The sequence below is a fragment of the Silurus meridionalis genome, chromosome 12 (genome assembly GCF_014805685.1).
Source record: "Silurus meridionalis isolate SWU-2019-XX chromosome 12, ASM1480568v1, whole genome shotgun sequence".
Lineage (NCBI taxonomy): Eukaryota > Metazoa > Chordata > Actinopteri > Siluriformes > Siluridae > Silurus > Silurus meridionalis.
In genome coordinates this window covers 3,644,883-3,661,945 of record NC_060895.1, presented here as the reverse complement: position 1 = coordinate 3,661,945, position 17,063 = coordinate 3,644,883, and the positions used below count along the sequence as shown (strand labels likewise).

The 17,063-nt window shown below is 40.1% G+C and overlaps 1 protein-coding gene across 3 annotated transcripts in view; it reads left to right on the top strand.

Annotated features, from left to right (window-relative positions):
* nyap2a (neuronal tyrosine-phosphorylated phosphoinositide-3-kinase adaptor 2a) overlaps positions 1 to 17,063 on the top strand; it is a 47,321-nt gene that overhangs the window by 5,288 nt on the left and 24,970 nt on the right. For all 3 annotated transcript variants that reach the window (XM_046863370.1, XM_046863371.1, XM_046863369.1), the window contains exon 2: positions 1,625 to 1,846. In XM_046863370.1, coding sequence (XP_046719326.1) covers positions 1,650 to 1,846 — 197 coding nt within the window. In that variant the 5' untranslated portion in view covers positions 1,625 to 1,649. The remainder of the gene's footprint in view (positions 1 to 1,624; positions 1,847 to 17,063) is intronic.

Here is a 17,063-nt window from a genome sequence, read left to right as displayed (position 1 = left end):
TAAGAACCTTCCGGGGAAGTTGTAGCTCAGTGGTTAAGGCTCTTAGTTACTGATCGAAAGATTTGGGTGTAAAGGTGGAGGCTAGTGTGGCGCTAATACATGAAGTAGTAAGTGGCTGATAGGTGGCGCACATGTATCGGGCGAGTCCAGAGACCATTATTTATCAAGATAGCAGACAGCAGTGTTAGCGCATGCATAGAACAGCGTGCAGTGATAAAGTTTCTTGTGAACGAAGGTGAAAAACCTGCAGATATCAACATAATTCAATTTGAGTAGTTAAGTTGTTGTTGAAGTTTGTTCTTTTATTTTATAAACTCAAATGGCCTGGTTTAACTTGAATGCTCCTTGAACATTTGTGAGACTGTATTACAATGAATGAAATTTAGCTCCAGAATAATTATGACACAAAAGTGAGGATTGGGAACTATAGATGATGACACAAGCTGTATTCATATTAGAATACTTTCTTTCGGCTTCTCCCATTAGGGGTTGCCACAGCGGATCATTCGCATGTTTGATTTGGCCCATGTTTTTACGCTGGATGCCCTTCCTAACGCAACCCTCCCCATTTATCTGGGCTTGGCACTGAGGCTTGTGCAACGCTAATGGCTGGGGTTGGTTCCCTGACTGGGGATCAAACCCAGGCCGCAGTGGTGAGAGCGCTGCATCCTTACCACTAGACCACCAGGGAACCTCTATTCACATTAGTATAAAAGGTAAAAATGAGGAAAGAGAGAAACGACAGACAAATAAGAGCCGTCAAAGTCAGACTGGTCTACCGGTTAATCTGTACTATTAAACCCAAATATGTGGGCTTGGGAACACTAAGGAATTAGAGAGTGTGAACAAAGAGTATAAGCATATTGTAGAGTATCAAGAAGGGACTGTAGCATGTTCTCATCTAGGTTCTTCTCGGACCTGCATCTGGCCCGATCTATCTCACCCTCAAGACCAGTTTCCCAGTTCTTGCTGATGAAAACATGATGTAATCACCATCATGCTTTAATGTAGAGATAGTGCTGTCAGGGTTTCAAGTCTAGAGCAACCTAGAACAGGTTATTTTATAGGTCTGACCTGCATCTGGCTCCAGTTATCCAGTTCTTGATAATGAAAAGCATCCTCGTATCACAACGATGCCACCACCAGGCTTCACTATAGAAATGGGGCTGTCAGTGTGATGACTAGTTTTGGGAATTTCTTTTTACAAATGTTGGTTAAACAATATTCATTTCTGGTCTTGTTGGACCAACTGAATTGCTGATTCTTTATTGTTCTTCTTGTCAAACTTATGACAGAATCTTATGGCTCTTCAGTCTTCCATCAAGCCCAAAACATACACATACATACAATCATTGCAAATGCAAATATACACTCTCGGGCTGTCAGAATTAGGCATATGATATTTAGGCCTATTGTTGTTATGACTGCATGACAAATGCAGGTGTCAGTAATTATGTGAGTATGTGACTACCTGCTCATCCTCTGAGGTCTAAACTCCCCCCCCTTTGATTACTATAGGGCAGGTCAGGGGTGTCTGTTGTTGTTATTGCTATGCTGTGCGTATGGTTTGAATGCTGATGATGAAAATGTGTCAGATATTTATTCTCTTAATTTTCACATACAGGTGATCCCTCTAATTGCCCTCAAAGATGGATGGAAGTGAGGACGAGTGTGTGCGCTTTCTGCAGTACGTAGAAGACATCGGCTTGAGGGCCTATGATGAGCTGGTGATCCAGAACGCGTCGGACATTGCCCGGGAGAGCGACCGAGTGCGCAACCGCCAGCATTGGGCATACCTCGAGGACCAGAGCCAGAAGAAAAGACGGCAGGAAGAGGCCATCAAGAGGTGAGATGCTATGTCCTTCTTGTCAACAAATAACAACTAACAATTAAAAATTTAAAAGATAAAGATCCAGTTAAAAGGTTGTCATATTGATAGAGATCCAGCAACGAATTGCAGAAGGTGCTTGACATGCTTCGAAAAGAAGACTTCCAAGACATATGTCAATATGGCAACCTTTAAACTGGATCTTTATCTTTGGGAAGAGGCTGAAGTCTGCAGGAGCCAAATCGGGCGAGTGGGGTGAGAACGGAAGTAAGATCATGTGGATTGTTCTCCGACGATCATCATGCACAAGTTGCCGAATGGTTTTGACATATTCGGGAGTTGAGCTCGTTGAAGGTCTTCCTGATCTCTTGTCGTCTTCCAGTGATGTTCTTCCGCTCTTGATATTCAAAACACCTTGAATGTCAAACGTACTTCATGTCAAACATCTCTGTGGCAAATTTTTGTCCAGTCCAGAATTGTACCAGTTAGCACCATTAGTCTTGAAACTTTTTGATACCAGCTCATACTTCGCTGGCTAGTGTTGGCACAGTTTGATATCTGGGTAGGTAGCTCGCACTGCTCACTGGTCAGTAGAAATCAAAGGAAAAACATTTTCAGGTTTTTCTTTTTAAGATTATTTTTCTTTTATTTACTCCACCTTGTGCCCGTGTGCTATGACTGCTCGTCACTCGTAATCGCGATATGTAAAATGTAGCCCCTGCGTATACTCCGGTGCAGGATTTAAGGGCGTACAGAGGGCACTTGCAAGCATCCATTTACAGCTGAGAGTGAGAAATGGACCACAAGTGAGTGATTTGGAAAGAGGCGCTTCTTACAAATGTGTAGTCGTCTCCTTACATTTGTGGTTTGGTGTTCGAGGATACAAATGGCATAGCTGCGTGGTGTTTGCAGGCTATTGCAGTTTTCACCTGGATTCAAGCTGACTGGAAAAGACAATCCAATGAACCTAAGAGGTGATGCAAGCATGCCCCGGGTACAATCAAACAAAGGTGAAAGTATAGACACCTTTTTTGAATTTTGTCCTGACGTATGTATACTGCAGTGAGATTATTTTCATCAGGCTAATCAAAAGCAGCGGCTTTACATAATGAGGTTTCAAGGTGATTTCATGCAGAACAGTTTCCGCTGCACCAGGCAAAGCACGGCATCGGAGCATGTGTGGATGTGTGCGTGTGTAAGTGCATTTGTGTGTGTGTGTGTGTGTGTGTGTAATAGTTTCAGCAATGGAGATCGATAAGGAAATGGCGGTATACCAGAAATGCGGGTGTCATTGCACCACTGAAACCTTACACTACTGAATCCATGGATAAAGAAGGATGGTGTACAGTACAAGTGTGTGTGTCTGTGTACGCAAGGGTATGAGACATTTTAAAGACATCACAAATAACGGTGTTTGGCCTGGATTAGAATGCAAATGCATGGAAATAATATGCAAACGATTTGTTGCAGGATTAAACAAATACAAGTACACACACACACACACACACACACACACACAGACAGACACACAAATACACACACATACTAAGGTTACCGATTACAGTCTCCAAGCCTGCTTTTCTAAATACGAAAATACACACCAAGTTCTTCTGAGCTCTTATTGTGCGTTTCTCTGTTTCATTTTAAAGTCATGCTCTTCCACTTTCCTTCATCTTCATCTCAAGCCTTCCTGTTTCTTTGCAGACCTTCTGCTCTCATTTTCTCTCTTCCCTTTCAATCGGTGTAATAATCTACACTTCCCCTCACTTTTCTTTCTCATATGGAGATGACACCACTTATCCCCCATTACACTGTGAAGTGGCTGTACAGCTGTGTGAAAAAGAGGGCGTCTTCGTACACACTCGCACAGACTCACTCACACACATACACACACACAAAGACGGCGAAGAGACGCTCTATCACTACTAATACCATTACTACTGATATGACTGCGGGGTTCATCCAATACAGACGTGTTCTTGGAATTTCTGCTTCCAGCCAAAATCTTCTCACACGTCTACGGCTGTGTTGTGTTTCAATCAGAATGATTCATGATTCTGATGCTTAGAATTTTCATGTTCTGCTGATTTGGATGCATAAAAATTAGCCCTTCCTAAAAATGAGTTATGTCTATATCTTTGCAAGGAAAGTTACTCATATTTGGAGACGGAGAATTTGCACAATTTCCAATGTTTAAATCAGCTTCATGATGTTTGAAGCAAGATTTGCTTTTCTTCAGAAGACGTGTGGAGTCAATATGTGGAGTCTTTCTTTCCAGACCACTATTTTTAAGTCCAAGCACTTGCCTTGAATCCTTAAGCAGTTTGGGGATAGTAATGATGAAATATTCATCTTTGATGTGTCTCAGAAAAACGGGTCATTTCAAAGGTACGAAAAACAGAATCGAGTACCGTAATTTCCGGACTATTAAGTGCACCCAAATATAAGCCGCACCCACTGAATTTTTTTTAAGATTTTTATTTTGAACATAAATACGCCGCACCTGTCTATAAGCCGCAGGTTTCTACACTGAAACTAATGAACTTTACACAGGCTTTAATGAAAGACAGTGTCTGTTACATGGCTTGTATCTAAACAGTAGCCTACCAAGAAAGTCATTGTTCACTGTCTTCCTCCTTACTTTCACAATTTCTCTCGAGAGTTTTTCTTTTGGCATCGTCGTGCGTTTAAAAATCACCATCGGTGAATCTTTTCTCCCGATGCCGTGCAGCTCAGAACACAGGTGAAGTGCGTTTTTTTATGGCTATTTTCTGTTGACAGTCCGAGTGAGAGGCAGGTCAAACGTCAGAGGAACATCATCCATATCTATGATGTGGTGCGGACCGATTCAATGGGAGCGCATCTGATTTAATTTAAAGAGTTTCATTGGTTCACCTGAACCCTTTCTGCAATTTTATTGGTCAATTGTTATGGGGTATAGTTTTTTGGCTTGCAACTTTTGAAACCGGAAAAAACCCAGAAAAAATCTATAAATTAGCTGCTTCGTTGTTTAAGCCGCGGGGTTCAAAGTGTGGGAAAAAAGTAGTGGCTTATAGTCCGGAAAATACGGTACTTTCCTGCTCAACTCTTCTAGTCCGAGCCGTTCGTTCTTTTATCACGTGACTCCCATAGACGCTATGCAGTGCATTACACAAGAAACAGAATTGAGTAGTGCACCTCATAAGTCCTCTGTTCCGAGTCGTTCGTTCTGAGTCGTCACATGACTCCTATAGTTCAATTCAATTAAATTTTATTTGTATAGCGCTTTTTTTTTTACAATGGACATCGTCTCAAAGCAGCTTCACACAGATAAAGCAGTAATAATGTTATATAAACGAATGTGTGCGTTTATTGCCTATAAATTCCTTATCATTTTGTGGTGACTATGGCAAGAAAAAACTCCCTGAGATGGTATTAGGAAAAAACCTTAAGATGAATCAGACTCAAAAGGGAACTCATTTGGGTGGCACCAAATCTCCATTTGTTGCAGTTCCATTATTGAGGTGTGTAGTAATACGACGCTATGCAGTTATATTTGCATATATAAATTATTGGAACAGTCAAAGTTTGTGTATGTAGACCTATTGGAGGGATCTGCTTATTGAACATGTAACATTTTACATGGGATTGGGAGATAGGGTTGTAGAGGGATAATCGGAGGGAGATGAAAAACTCAGTGTTTTACTATCACTACTGTACACTACGTATCCCTAAACTTAAAATTTCAACTTTTTCTTCTTTGCTTATCTTAATTTTTGTCACAATCTTCGCTTTCTGGCTTCGCTTCGCCATCTAGCAGTGGTGTCTCGAGCGTAACAAAGCAAAAAAACGACAGAGGGACCTCAGGTACGACCGCACGTACCTCAGAAAACTCGGACATTAATGCACTCGTAGGCCAAGGTACCACTGTATTTTATTTTTGTTAGGTAACAAAATGAAGAACCAAGTCACTTAAATGATCTGATCTCCCCATCGGTATTTGGGGATAGAAATTGCAGACTAGAGAAGGAAAACTAACGTAAAAGATATGATGATACATGGATTTTGTACACAAATCCTCTTGACAATGTTTTGTTTTGCCTCAAGTCAAACCTAGTTGGTTGATCGGAATCCCTTTCCCTGTTTTGATATTGACCTTGAAATCATTTTGGATTTCTGATGCTTTCTCCCAGAGGTCTAAAACACATAACTCTAGCTTTAGAGACTTCTTCCCTATGTGTTATCTAAACATCTCACATATTTGGCATCTAAAACGGTTTCTTATCTCCTATAGAATGTACTATATACAGTAGGGGGTCGGCCATTTTGTAGTGGTGTCCGAATTCTGAGGGAACAACTTCATTTTCTACTTTTGTTCACTCATTTGTACCCACAATGCACCATGATACTGCAATGTGACACGGTGCAAAAGAAAACTTTCTCCTCAGTGAAAGACGTGTTACCAAAATGAGCAAACTTTGATTTTGAGATTGAGTAGATTTCATGACTTTTAGGTCTGGAGTCAGTTTCAAGGACACTGACAGGAAACCCTGACAGGAAACCTTATGAAATTAACCTGCTGTGTTACAAGACACCACAGTGAATACATGATGATTCATTGTTTCTGTCAGGATTATGGACAGGGACTTCGTTTACAACAAGCCCGTGCATGTCACATGACCATGTTACTGATCACTTGCACATGCTCAGCTGATTAGCACTAGCCATTATCCTCACCCTTCATAACATTGTTTCACGTCGCTCTTGATGGTTCGGATTGTTCTTGTTTCCTCGTCTGGAAGATGAAATGCGAATGCTTCATTTCATTCGAATAATAAGAGCAACACGTGTTAATAAAAACTGCTTTTTGTTATCACTTTCGCAGCTGTCAGAGCTGCTATTATTAAAAAAAAAAAAATCCAGTCAGCGCTGAGAAGAAGCAGCACTGAAAAAGGTTGAAAAGGCGTATTACATAAGAATAATCCAAATAATTCATCCACACTTCTGCTGCAACTAGCAAGTCCAGGGTGATTTTCTTTCACCCTTTGCTAACTTTCCTGCCTCTCGTATGGGGGTTTAGCATCTTTTAATAAAGCACCCACAAAATGGCAACCGGGATCGTGCTAATACATCTGCAGATGATCGCTTCTAAATGTGCGATTCTTTTTGTTTGGCCTCGTTTCATTATTATTATTACGATTACCGCTGTAAATGTGCTCTATTTTCGGGCAGACGGCCAATTCATTCGAATGAATTCCAATATCAATGTTAAATTGAGGAAACAAATGTGGAAAATGATTGCAAATTAACACATTGGTTGTTCATGAGTTTGTTCATTAGGCGAGGGGCTCACAATGCCTCCATTAACACCACCCTACCCCGTCAAGTGCCCCTTCCGGTTAGCAAGTATGCAGTGTAAAAACTTCAGAAATGTAAACATAACACATATCCATGACAGTGGACGTTTCTAAACATGGACTGTTTAGTGTTGAACAGTAAAAAGGAGGTCAAAGGGGAAATTCTCAACCTATTTACAAACTCAGACCTTTGCTATTTTGTTCCCCTTTCCATCCAGCTGTCTCTTAGAAATTATCGGAAGGATATAAATGTTGTTTCTCCTGCATGTTTAAATGCATAAAGACATCCGGAGGCTGAAAGAAGTTGTAAATTCAATGAAGTATAATTCGTATAATACGTAACTAAAGAAACATGAATTGCCGTTCTCTCATGGCTCCATGATCCACGATCAAAAGCCTGTACGCTCTTGCCATAGCGCCATGTCACGGGTGGTATTTCCTTTTATAAACTATTTCTCTGCTGCCTATTAGGGATGTGTATCTCCATAACCGTCTCCGATGCAATTCGCACCTTGATGCATAGCCAACGATATGATGCATTGAATGTAAAGCAGCTACCGATGGGATGGGATACGATTCACTCCCTATGTGCAGATCGGATTTCGATTCGATTCAACACAATGCGATAATTTGCGATGGAATGATGCTCTGCAATTCATCGTGGTACAGTTCGCTTTTATTACTTTGATTCAGCCAGTCAGCGAATGTCACTTTTGACAGCATTTTGATGTTCTAATAAGCTTAAACTTTTGGGAACATATTCTTGGTTCTGTTTAAAATTTGTAAGATTTCTGATTTGTGAGATGCCTGTGGTGGAGTCAGCTTTCACATTTATCCCAATAGAGTTGAGATCAGAGCTATACAGAAGGAAGTTCTTCCACTTCAACTTATGAAGAGCATATCTCATATCTCACCTTTGTACAGGCCTTTGTAGGGCAAAAAAACGAAATAAAAACAGACATCCTTTTCCTGTTCTGTCTCCAGAAGAACTTAAACTCTCATCGGCTATTCGGCTTAGCGAATAAGCCCATGAGAAAAAAAAAAATTAACTGACAAAAGCAAACAATGACGGAGTAAAGACGGAATGGAATTCTTGCCACTTGTCTTTGTGAAAATTATTGCAGAGGCGCAAATGCTGATTGCTTTATATATTCAAGTTCAAGCTCTTCCAGTTTCCCTGTTTGGATGCCAAATAATGTTTACTGCCACCTGCTGGTATGGGAGAGTTCAGTTCTCTTATGCAATAGCACAAAGTACATGCTAATTGGACGCCGGCCGTAGTTTTTCCAGTTCGTCGGTTAATTAAAAATGGCAAAAATCTGCCCAATTAATTGGTCGACCTCTATGTATAATCTTAAATTTGACTCGCTAAATACAAATCAATCTTTTACTACAAATGCAAATATGTTAAAAATGACACCCCATGATACAAACGCCAACTTGTATCCAACGCATAACACTAGTAAATAATATTTAAATGATTGCATCTATGAAATAATATAAGAGAATAAATATGGTTCCAACACTGTGATTGGTCTTTTGGGATTCCTTGATTTAAATTCAATGATTTTTGACTTGACGTGAGCAGCAACAGGGTGAGCGAAATGGCGCGTGGACGTGTTTCGACTGAGTGAACTCAGTTCCACTCATGTTTCTCAACTTCAACTTGTAATGACTGGGAAGTACTGCAAATGATTCATGTAAAAAAAAAAAAAAAAAAAGACCTGCCTCAGCATGAGATGATGACTAACACACACATGTACCGACAAAAGTGTCAATTCAAGCCCGTGTTTTTCAGATCAAATCTATGAGCAGTGCTCGCCTCTCAGTTTTGGACAACACACACACACACACATACCACACACGTAAGCGCACTGGCAGCGAGAGAGTCAAAGTCACACCTCATAAGTCTTGGAAGGGGTGCGTTACTATAGAGACAGAGGGCTGAGTTTCCATGGCAACAGTGGGCTTGGTCTTCAGCCTTTCCTCTCTATATTTAGCTTGCTCCACACCCCCATAAGGGTATATACACACACACACACACACACACACACATGCATGTTCTTTCATTCTCAACACCTTTTCCCTCTTTCGTCATAATTCTTACATTTATTGAATCAGCACACCTGGTGCTTTCTGAGTCTCACACACACACACACACACACACACACACACACACACACACACACACACACACACACACATTATTGTACAGTGTGGCTGATGGATTCTGAAAATTGGACAAATAAATTAAATAACCTTAAAACCTGATGAAAAGCTAAGAAAAGTCTTACTTACACACACACCCACACACACACACACACACACACACACACATATAAGGAAGTGCATTTTATTCTCCCACTTTGTTCAATGTTTTCTCTTTTCTCGTTTTATTCATTTTCTTAATAAAAATTTAATATTATATAATTAAAATGAAAAACACAAACACACACACACACACACACACACACACACACACACACGCAACCATGTCACATGACTCAATGCTCAAAATTTTAGAAAGAGTAACATATCCCCCTCTTCCTTTATTTTCAATGATTCAAATAATACATTGTCTGTTCAAAAGTTTGTGGACATCTGGCCATAAGATTTGTGAAATATGAAGTATATTTGTAATGACCTCAACTTTTTAGGGAAGATTTTAAGGGGCTTGAGGAGATAAAGACAATTACTAATGTAAGTGAATGAGGTGAGGAGGTCCGGGTGTGAGCGTTCCAGTTCATCCCAATAGGATTAAGGTCAATGCTCTATGGCAGGAGATCTTTTAGTCCAACCCATGTTAAGCATATCTTCATGGAGCTGGCTTTGTGCGCATGCTGGAACAGGTTCGGGTCTCATAGTTCAAGTGAAGCATCCGAAGATGATCTACACTATTGTGTGCCTCAGATTTTATGGTAACAGTATGGAGAAGAACCACATATGGCAAGGAAAATCAGGTGAACACTTTTACTTTTCCTTCCTTGTGTCTGGCTGATGACAGAGTGAATGTGAGACAGCAATAGGTTGCATTTAGCCTCTGAATGGGCTTGAATTATTATTCATCATCATTATTATTATTATTATTATTCCCTCAATCCAAAAAATCTCTCATTCTCTTTCTCCTGACCTTGTTAAACCCCCATAAAGGACACCCAGCCCGCATGATCTCATGCATTATCTTTATCTTTCCTTCCAGTACAGTGTCAGAAATGTTTGATTGCAGTGTGTGTATTTTCACACCACAGCAGTTACCATGTCTCAGCAAAAAAAAAAAATAGACCTAAAGGCCAGCTATGCGTCAAAAAATAAGAAAGAAAAAGAAAAAAATGCATGTTAAAGTGCACTCCTGAACATAAAAAAAATCTTAATTTTTTTTTTCTAGAAAGTCTTCCATGCATGCTGCAGAAATGCATAGATTACTATCCTTCCTACTAGTTTCATGATATTAAAAAGTAGCTAGCATACATACGCTACCGGACCTTTGACATGAAATAATATCATACAATTATGCAGATATTCAATATAACAGCATGACTGCAATAGAACAGGTCTGTAAAGATTTACTTCAGACAAAATACAGACGAATATTTAGTTTATTGTTGGTCCGACATCATTAAAAGTTCCGAAAAAAAGAGAACGCACAGCCTGATAGAGTGTTGTGTGTTGCCATGCCAACACATAGACTAATTGTACTAATGGTTTTAGTGTAGTGTGAATCAATCTACCTCTTAATACCATCATTATGATGACACAGCTATAAAAAACACCAATAGTATAGAGAAATGCAGTATAACAGAGCACTGCATCATAGACAGGAAACTCATACAGTAAAAATGAGTTGAATTACTGAACCAAAGAACCCAATAAACACAATTCAAGTTTCCTTTCACTGCAGCCACAGTCGCACCACCCTCATACATCATCTCTAGCTGAAGCTTCAATATTAACTTCATAAAATGACCCCGGATTTATTAGGATTTGAAATTTGTGTCTACTGTCCAAATTCGACAGGAACGAAAACTCAAAAGTATAAATAGTTCATGAAAAAGCATAACTGTTTTGACTAGTTCGCTCTGACCACCCAATCAAAGGGCATGAAAATGCAGATGTGATTGTTCACCTGCTAGATAGACCCAGTGTTGCAAAATTTGATTGGTTAAAGCAACAGCTTTAAGCAGCATGAGATATACACAGCCAACAGGTGCTGAAAGTGAAGTCTCAAGGCAGATAGATACCTTTGACCCCGGCAACATGCGACATAACTAAAACCTGATTGGATAGAAACTCCAATGTAACCATTCATGGACAAAAATATATTAAAATGTAAGTCAGAGATACTAATAGAGATGAGTCTAGCATAGAAGGCCGTGCTGACCCTAATAGCCTGCCACTGCTGAAATTGTAATGATGTTAGACTAACACCATTGGAACACCGCCTGTCCAATGACATTATCCGTTCTTATAATTCACTGCAACACAAATGGTTTTGGGTTATCTGAGACTGTTAGCAAATTGCATTATTGCACTTTTCTTTTTACCCACAATATTGTTCCAATAGTTCCTTAATTCCTGTGTATTTTTTTTCCTATTCTCCAGAATTTGTGTAAAAAACACAATCCTGGCAACCATTTAGCCCTGCCTTTTAATCATGGATCGAATTCATTGAAATTTTGCCTGATATTACATGCATACTTAATTATCTGTTATGCTATACAGTATATAACTCTTTGCCGAGGGTCACAGATCGGGCCACCGATTCCAGCCCCTCCTGCAAGATCCCCAGGTGATCCCATGCCATCTGTGCGATCCAATCTCTTTAGCAGTTCCTGCTTCCTTTGCAGGGTCATCATCTATCATGACATGTCTGTTAGAACCCCACTGGCAGTCAACAAGGGGGTAAGGTACCCAAACTACTTCAACTGAAAATAGAGGTGACTCCAAGACTTTCTTAAATTTTAGAGGCTCCTCCAAATCCCCCTTTTCATCCCTGTGGACGAACCTCATTTCCACTCCGGCTACTCAAAGCATAATTCTTCGAAGCATGCCACCTTAATTATCCCACTTAACTCCAGTTCTATTCCAGTTCACCCAGATAAAATTTATACACGGCTCTGTACCTACATATCATGAGGTTAAAATATTTATAAAGATACGTAAGTGAAGGCAACCCAGCGACGCTTTGTTTTTGATGGCGCCATTAGGATCGTTGCCGCAGGCACTGGAGCCCTAATGTTGCCTTTGAAAGATGTGATAATGTACATAGCAGCATATGACATTGTAAATGTATTTGATTATACCAGCTGAAGAATAAGACTCGTTTCGCCCTTTCGTTTACAAAGTGTGATAAATGGATGAGGCCTTTTTGCTACTGATATTAATAGAGGGATAAATAGATGCTTTCGGGATTGATGGATCGCTTTACCGTAGGGGAGTTGTGGTTACATCAGCAGAGATCAAGATGTTTATACTTATACCTGGGTATCCACAATCCACCTTTGCAATCCTAGTACCTACACATTTTGAAATTGAGATGCAGAGTAATCCATGTAAAATACAATTACAATTGTAGCTGCCATGTGTTGTGATGAGAAATGAAAAGTCTTACATCATTTCAAACGACAAAGAATAGATCAAATTTTTAGCTAACCAACAATTCTGTTACAGTGCCTGTTGGTTGCCCGGAAACCGGCTTGCTGAAAAAAGTAGTAGCTAAAGTAATAATAACATTTTGCCAGCTAGCTAATTAAGTAACTTAATACACTAAGGACAACAACAATTACAACATAAATTCTCCCAGTTTCAAGTTTTGTACATATCATGCTACCAGCAAGGTCCCCTGGTGGTCTAGTGGTTAGGATGCGGCGCTCTCACCACTGCGGCCCGGGTTCGATTCCCCCAGGGATCCAATCCCAGCCATTAGGGTTGCACAAGCCAGCAGTGCACTCTTAGTGCCGGTCCCAAGCCCGGATAAATGGGAGGGTTGCATTAGGAAGGGCATCCAGCGTAAAACATCTGTGAAATCAAACATGCGGATGATCCGCTGTGGCGACTCCTAATGGGAGAAGCCGAAAGAAAGTTTATGCTAGCAGAAGTTATATAAGTGGAAGGCCATCAGGGCCAGCAAGAAGGCCTTCTCTGCTGAATTACGTTTTAAGATATTTTTGTCCATTAGTATGTAGTGAATTATTCACAATAGTCTATTCTCTTCATTTTATTGCGTTTCTCTAGGTTACAATTTTAGGTGAGTTTCTATCTAATCAGATTTCAGCTGTAACGTCATGTATTGCTGGGGTCAAAGGTATCTGCCGTAAGGCCTTCAGTAATTTACTCTGTGGGCAGCTGGTTGTACTGTATATCATATCTGAGAATGAAGCTGTTGCTTTAACCAAACAGACTGCAATTTGACCACTGTTCATCTTTATCCTCGGGATGAGGACAAAGTCCGCAGGAGCCAAATCTGACGGGGTAGGGTGGGTGCGCAAGTGAGATAATGTGGATTGTTCTCCGACGATCATCATGCACAAGTTGCTGAATGGTTTTGATATTTTCAGGGGTTGCGGTTATTGAAGGTCTCTCTGATCTCTCGTCGTCTTCCAGTGATGTTCTTCCACTCAAACACCTCAAACAACTCATTGCAGCTTAGCTGTATGTCAAACACCTGTAGCATGTGGTGGGATTTGGTTGCATGTGCTATAGATCCACGCTGTGTTCCAACTTAGGAACTTACATGGAAACAAACACCACTTGCTCATGTTTGATTTTGTTTCTGTTCTATTTTCTTCCTGCTTCCACCTGTTTTCGTTAGTTCTTGTTCAGTTCTCCTTTGTGTGTCATCGTTCACAGTAAACTCTTATCCTAATCTTGCTTTCCAAGCTCCGTGTTACATTATACATCCTGCGTATGACTCGTCTCTTATTATGGATTGTCATGAATTAATCCCACCTGTCTGTTCCGAGTTTGACATGGATTCTGTTTAGGATGAGAAATAGGACCCTCTCTTTAAAAAAAAAAAAAAGCAGATTTATTTCACGTCCTTCCTCTGTATACACTCGACTTTCCTGTGGAAATGGAAAGACGATGAGACGTGAGAGGATGAGAGAGACGGCGAAAGAGTAGTGCGAATGAGGGATGGGGCGGAAAGTGAAAAACGACATGACATTTGCTGACAATAAAACGACGCCCTGGTCTTCATTTATTGGATGAGATTCAGGCACAATTAATTAGTTTGCGTGTTTGTGTAGGTGTGATTTGCTTAGTGCCAGGGTGAATAAATCCTGTCTGCCCTTTAGATGCGACAGAGAGAGAGAAAGAGAGAGAGCAAGAGAAAAAGAGAGAGGGAGGGAGCGAGGTTGTGTCCCTAAGCTTCAGACATCTTTTTTTCTGGGTTTATAGTCATGTTTGTTTTGTCTGCTGTCTGTTGATTTTGCATCGCTCTTTCCCACTCTCTTTTTTCTTTCTCATTCCTCATGTTTGTCCATAAAGCTAACTTCATTTCTGATGGGACAGCCTGTCAATTGCTTTTGTTGCAAACAAAAAAGCTCAGATTTTATTGAATAATCGAGTGATGGATAGATGAGCAGATGAATGCATGAAAAAAAGACTTGTGCAGAGAATACATTTTGAGAATAGTTTGGTTTGTCTTGTTTACATTGTCGATCACTTCTGTACTACAGCAGGAACAAAAATATCGGGTCCAAAGATTATTAATCGACAATTATTTTGACACCCATGTTCATTGTTTGCAGCATTTTAATGAATGAACAGTATACAGTAATAAAACATAGTGGGACAAGCTAATGATTTTGACTTATATATTCCATTCAGGAGTGTTTTCTTGCTTTTACACCACAGCAATTTGGCGTATAACTTTTTATTATTAATTAAAAAATGTACAAGGCGCCATCAAAAATGTTTAAGACTCACAAGAAAGTACTTGTGATCTACGTTGACATACCATCACCTTCCAAATAGTCCCCACAGCAATACGGAGCTCCTAGCGTTCCTGCCACTTCTGGAATGTGTCCCGGAAGTCTATTTGAAATGTCAAGCACCTTCTGCTATTTGCTCTGGATCTCCGCAATGGTATCAAAATTGCGACCTTCGGGAAGAGGGCACAGAAGCCAAACCTGGCAAGTTCGGTGAGTGAGACATGAAATTGTGTTGTTTCCAGAGGAAAACTCAGGAGAGTGACAGGGTGTTCTAACTTGCTGTCCATGATGAATGTGGTAAGGCATGTGGTCAGAATAGCAGCAGTTGCACAGCTCCTGGTGTACACAGAACAATGTCATTTGTCACACTGATATTGAAGGTTGGTGCTCCCTGTGACTGTACATGCAGGCATGCTGACATCTGTTGGTGTGTTACAAAACTAGTCTCGAACCTTTTTGATACCACCTGGTACACTATTCAAAATATATTCTATATCCACAAAAGCATTGGAATACATGACTTTTACAGCCGTATGTGCTTCATCCCCAGTTACCACACAATTAAATATAATGTCTTTCATAGTAAGAAATTTTCCCTTTTGCTTGGACTAGAAGACGCAAAACTGTTCCAGCAGGACATGAAGATAAAGATATGGTTATGGTTTTAATGGTTTTGGAGGGGCCTAAACCCTTTTGAACACCTTTAGGATAAACTGGACACCAGTTCCTACAACCGTCATAAGTACCTGAATTTTTTTAGTGGGATATTCAAAAACGCATATTGAAATCTTATGGTCAGGTTTCCACAAACTTTTGCAACATTTAAGCAACATCTCAGGTGGTCGGTTCAACACAAAAAATTCTAATTATATATACTCATGTTATGTTGTCTTTTAACTTTAATGTTAAGCATCCTAGTATATTGAATTCACACAATGCTGAGGACAACAATCATTGAAAGACAAGTGAGACATTGTTCCACCCAACAACACCGCTCCATCGCCTTTCTGTTTGCTGACTCATCACTGATGCCCACTACAGTCGTGTCATCAGCAAAGTTAATGATGTGATTTAAGCTGCACTTGGCAGTAAAGTCAAGTGTTAATGTGACTCTTTAGAGATGACACTGCGTTTCGTGTTCAAGCGGTGAAAATATGCTGCGGATGCTTTCGATGTAGTACTTTTTTTCCCAGAATATGTTAATAATTTAAACGAATGTAGGCTGGTTGTGCTAGCAGTTTGGAGAAGAACCACATACGGATAGAAAAGCAGATCATATGGTTAAAGTTAGCTATGACAAAATACACTTATTGATCTAACGTGGAATACTTATGTCTGGTTGGTCAAAATTGTTGATTATCTTGTTTCTGATTGGTCAGAATTGTAAATTATCTTGTTTCTGACTGGTCAGAATTGTTGTTCCCCATTCGGGAACTTCGAGCTGCATCGAAGCGCTTTGACATGACGCAGGACGTGACGTCATAGGCAGGCGACGACGCGTAAACTAGGAAGTTAATGTCACTACCTCCACACAGCCATCTTGTAGCTTCCTGGTTTACCGACGTCGCCTGCCTATGACGTCACGTCTTGCCTATTGGCCAGATTTCACATGTGGTTCAGAGCATGGACAACGCAGGGGCGTTCCCAAAGCGTTTCGACACAGCATCTTATTCCCTCTGGGAACTAGGGTTACATACGTAACCTAGAGACGATTATCTTGTTCTCTGATTGGTCAGAATTGTTAATTAATAAATATCTAATTTCTGATTGGTTAGAATTGTTGATTGTTGAATATATTGTTTCTGATTGGTCAGATTGGTTGAATATCTCATTTTGAATTAGTCAGAATTTTTGGTTGATGAATATCTTGTTTCTGAATGGTTAGAATTGTTAATTGTTGAATATGTAATTCCCAAATAGTCAGAATTGTTAATTGATGATTGTTGAATATATCTCATTTCTGATTCA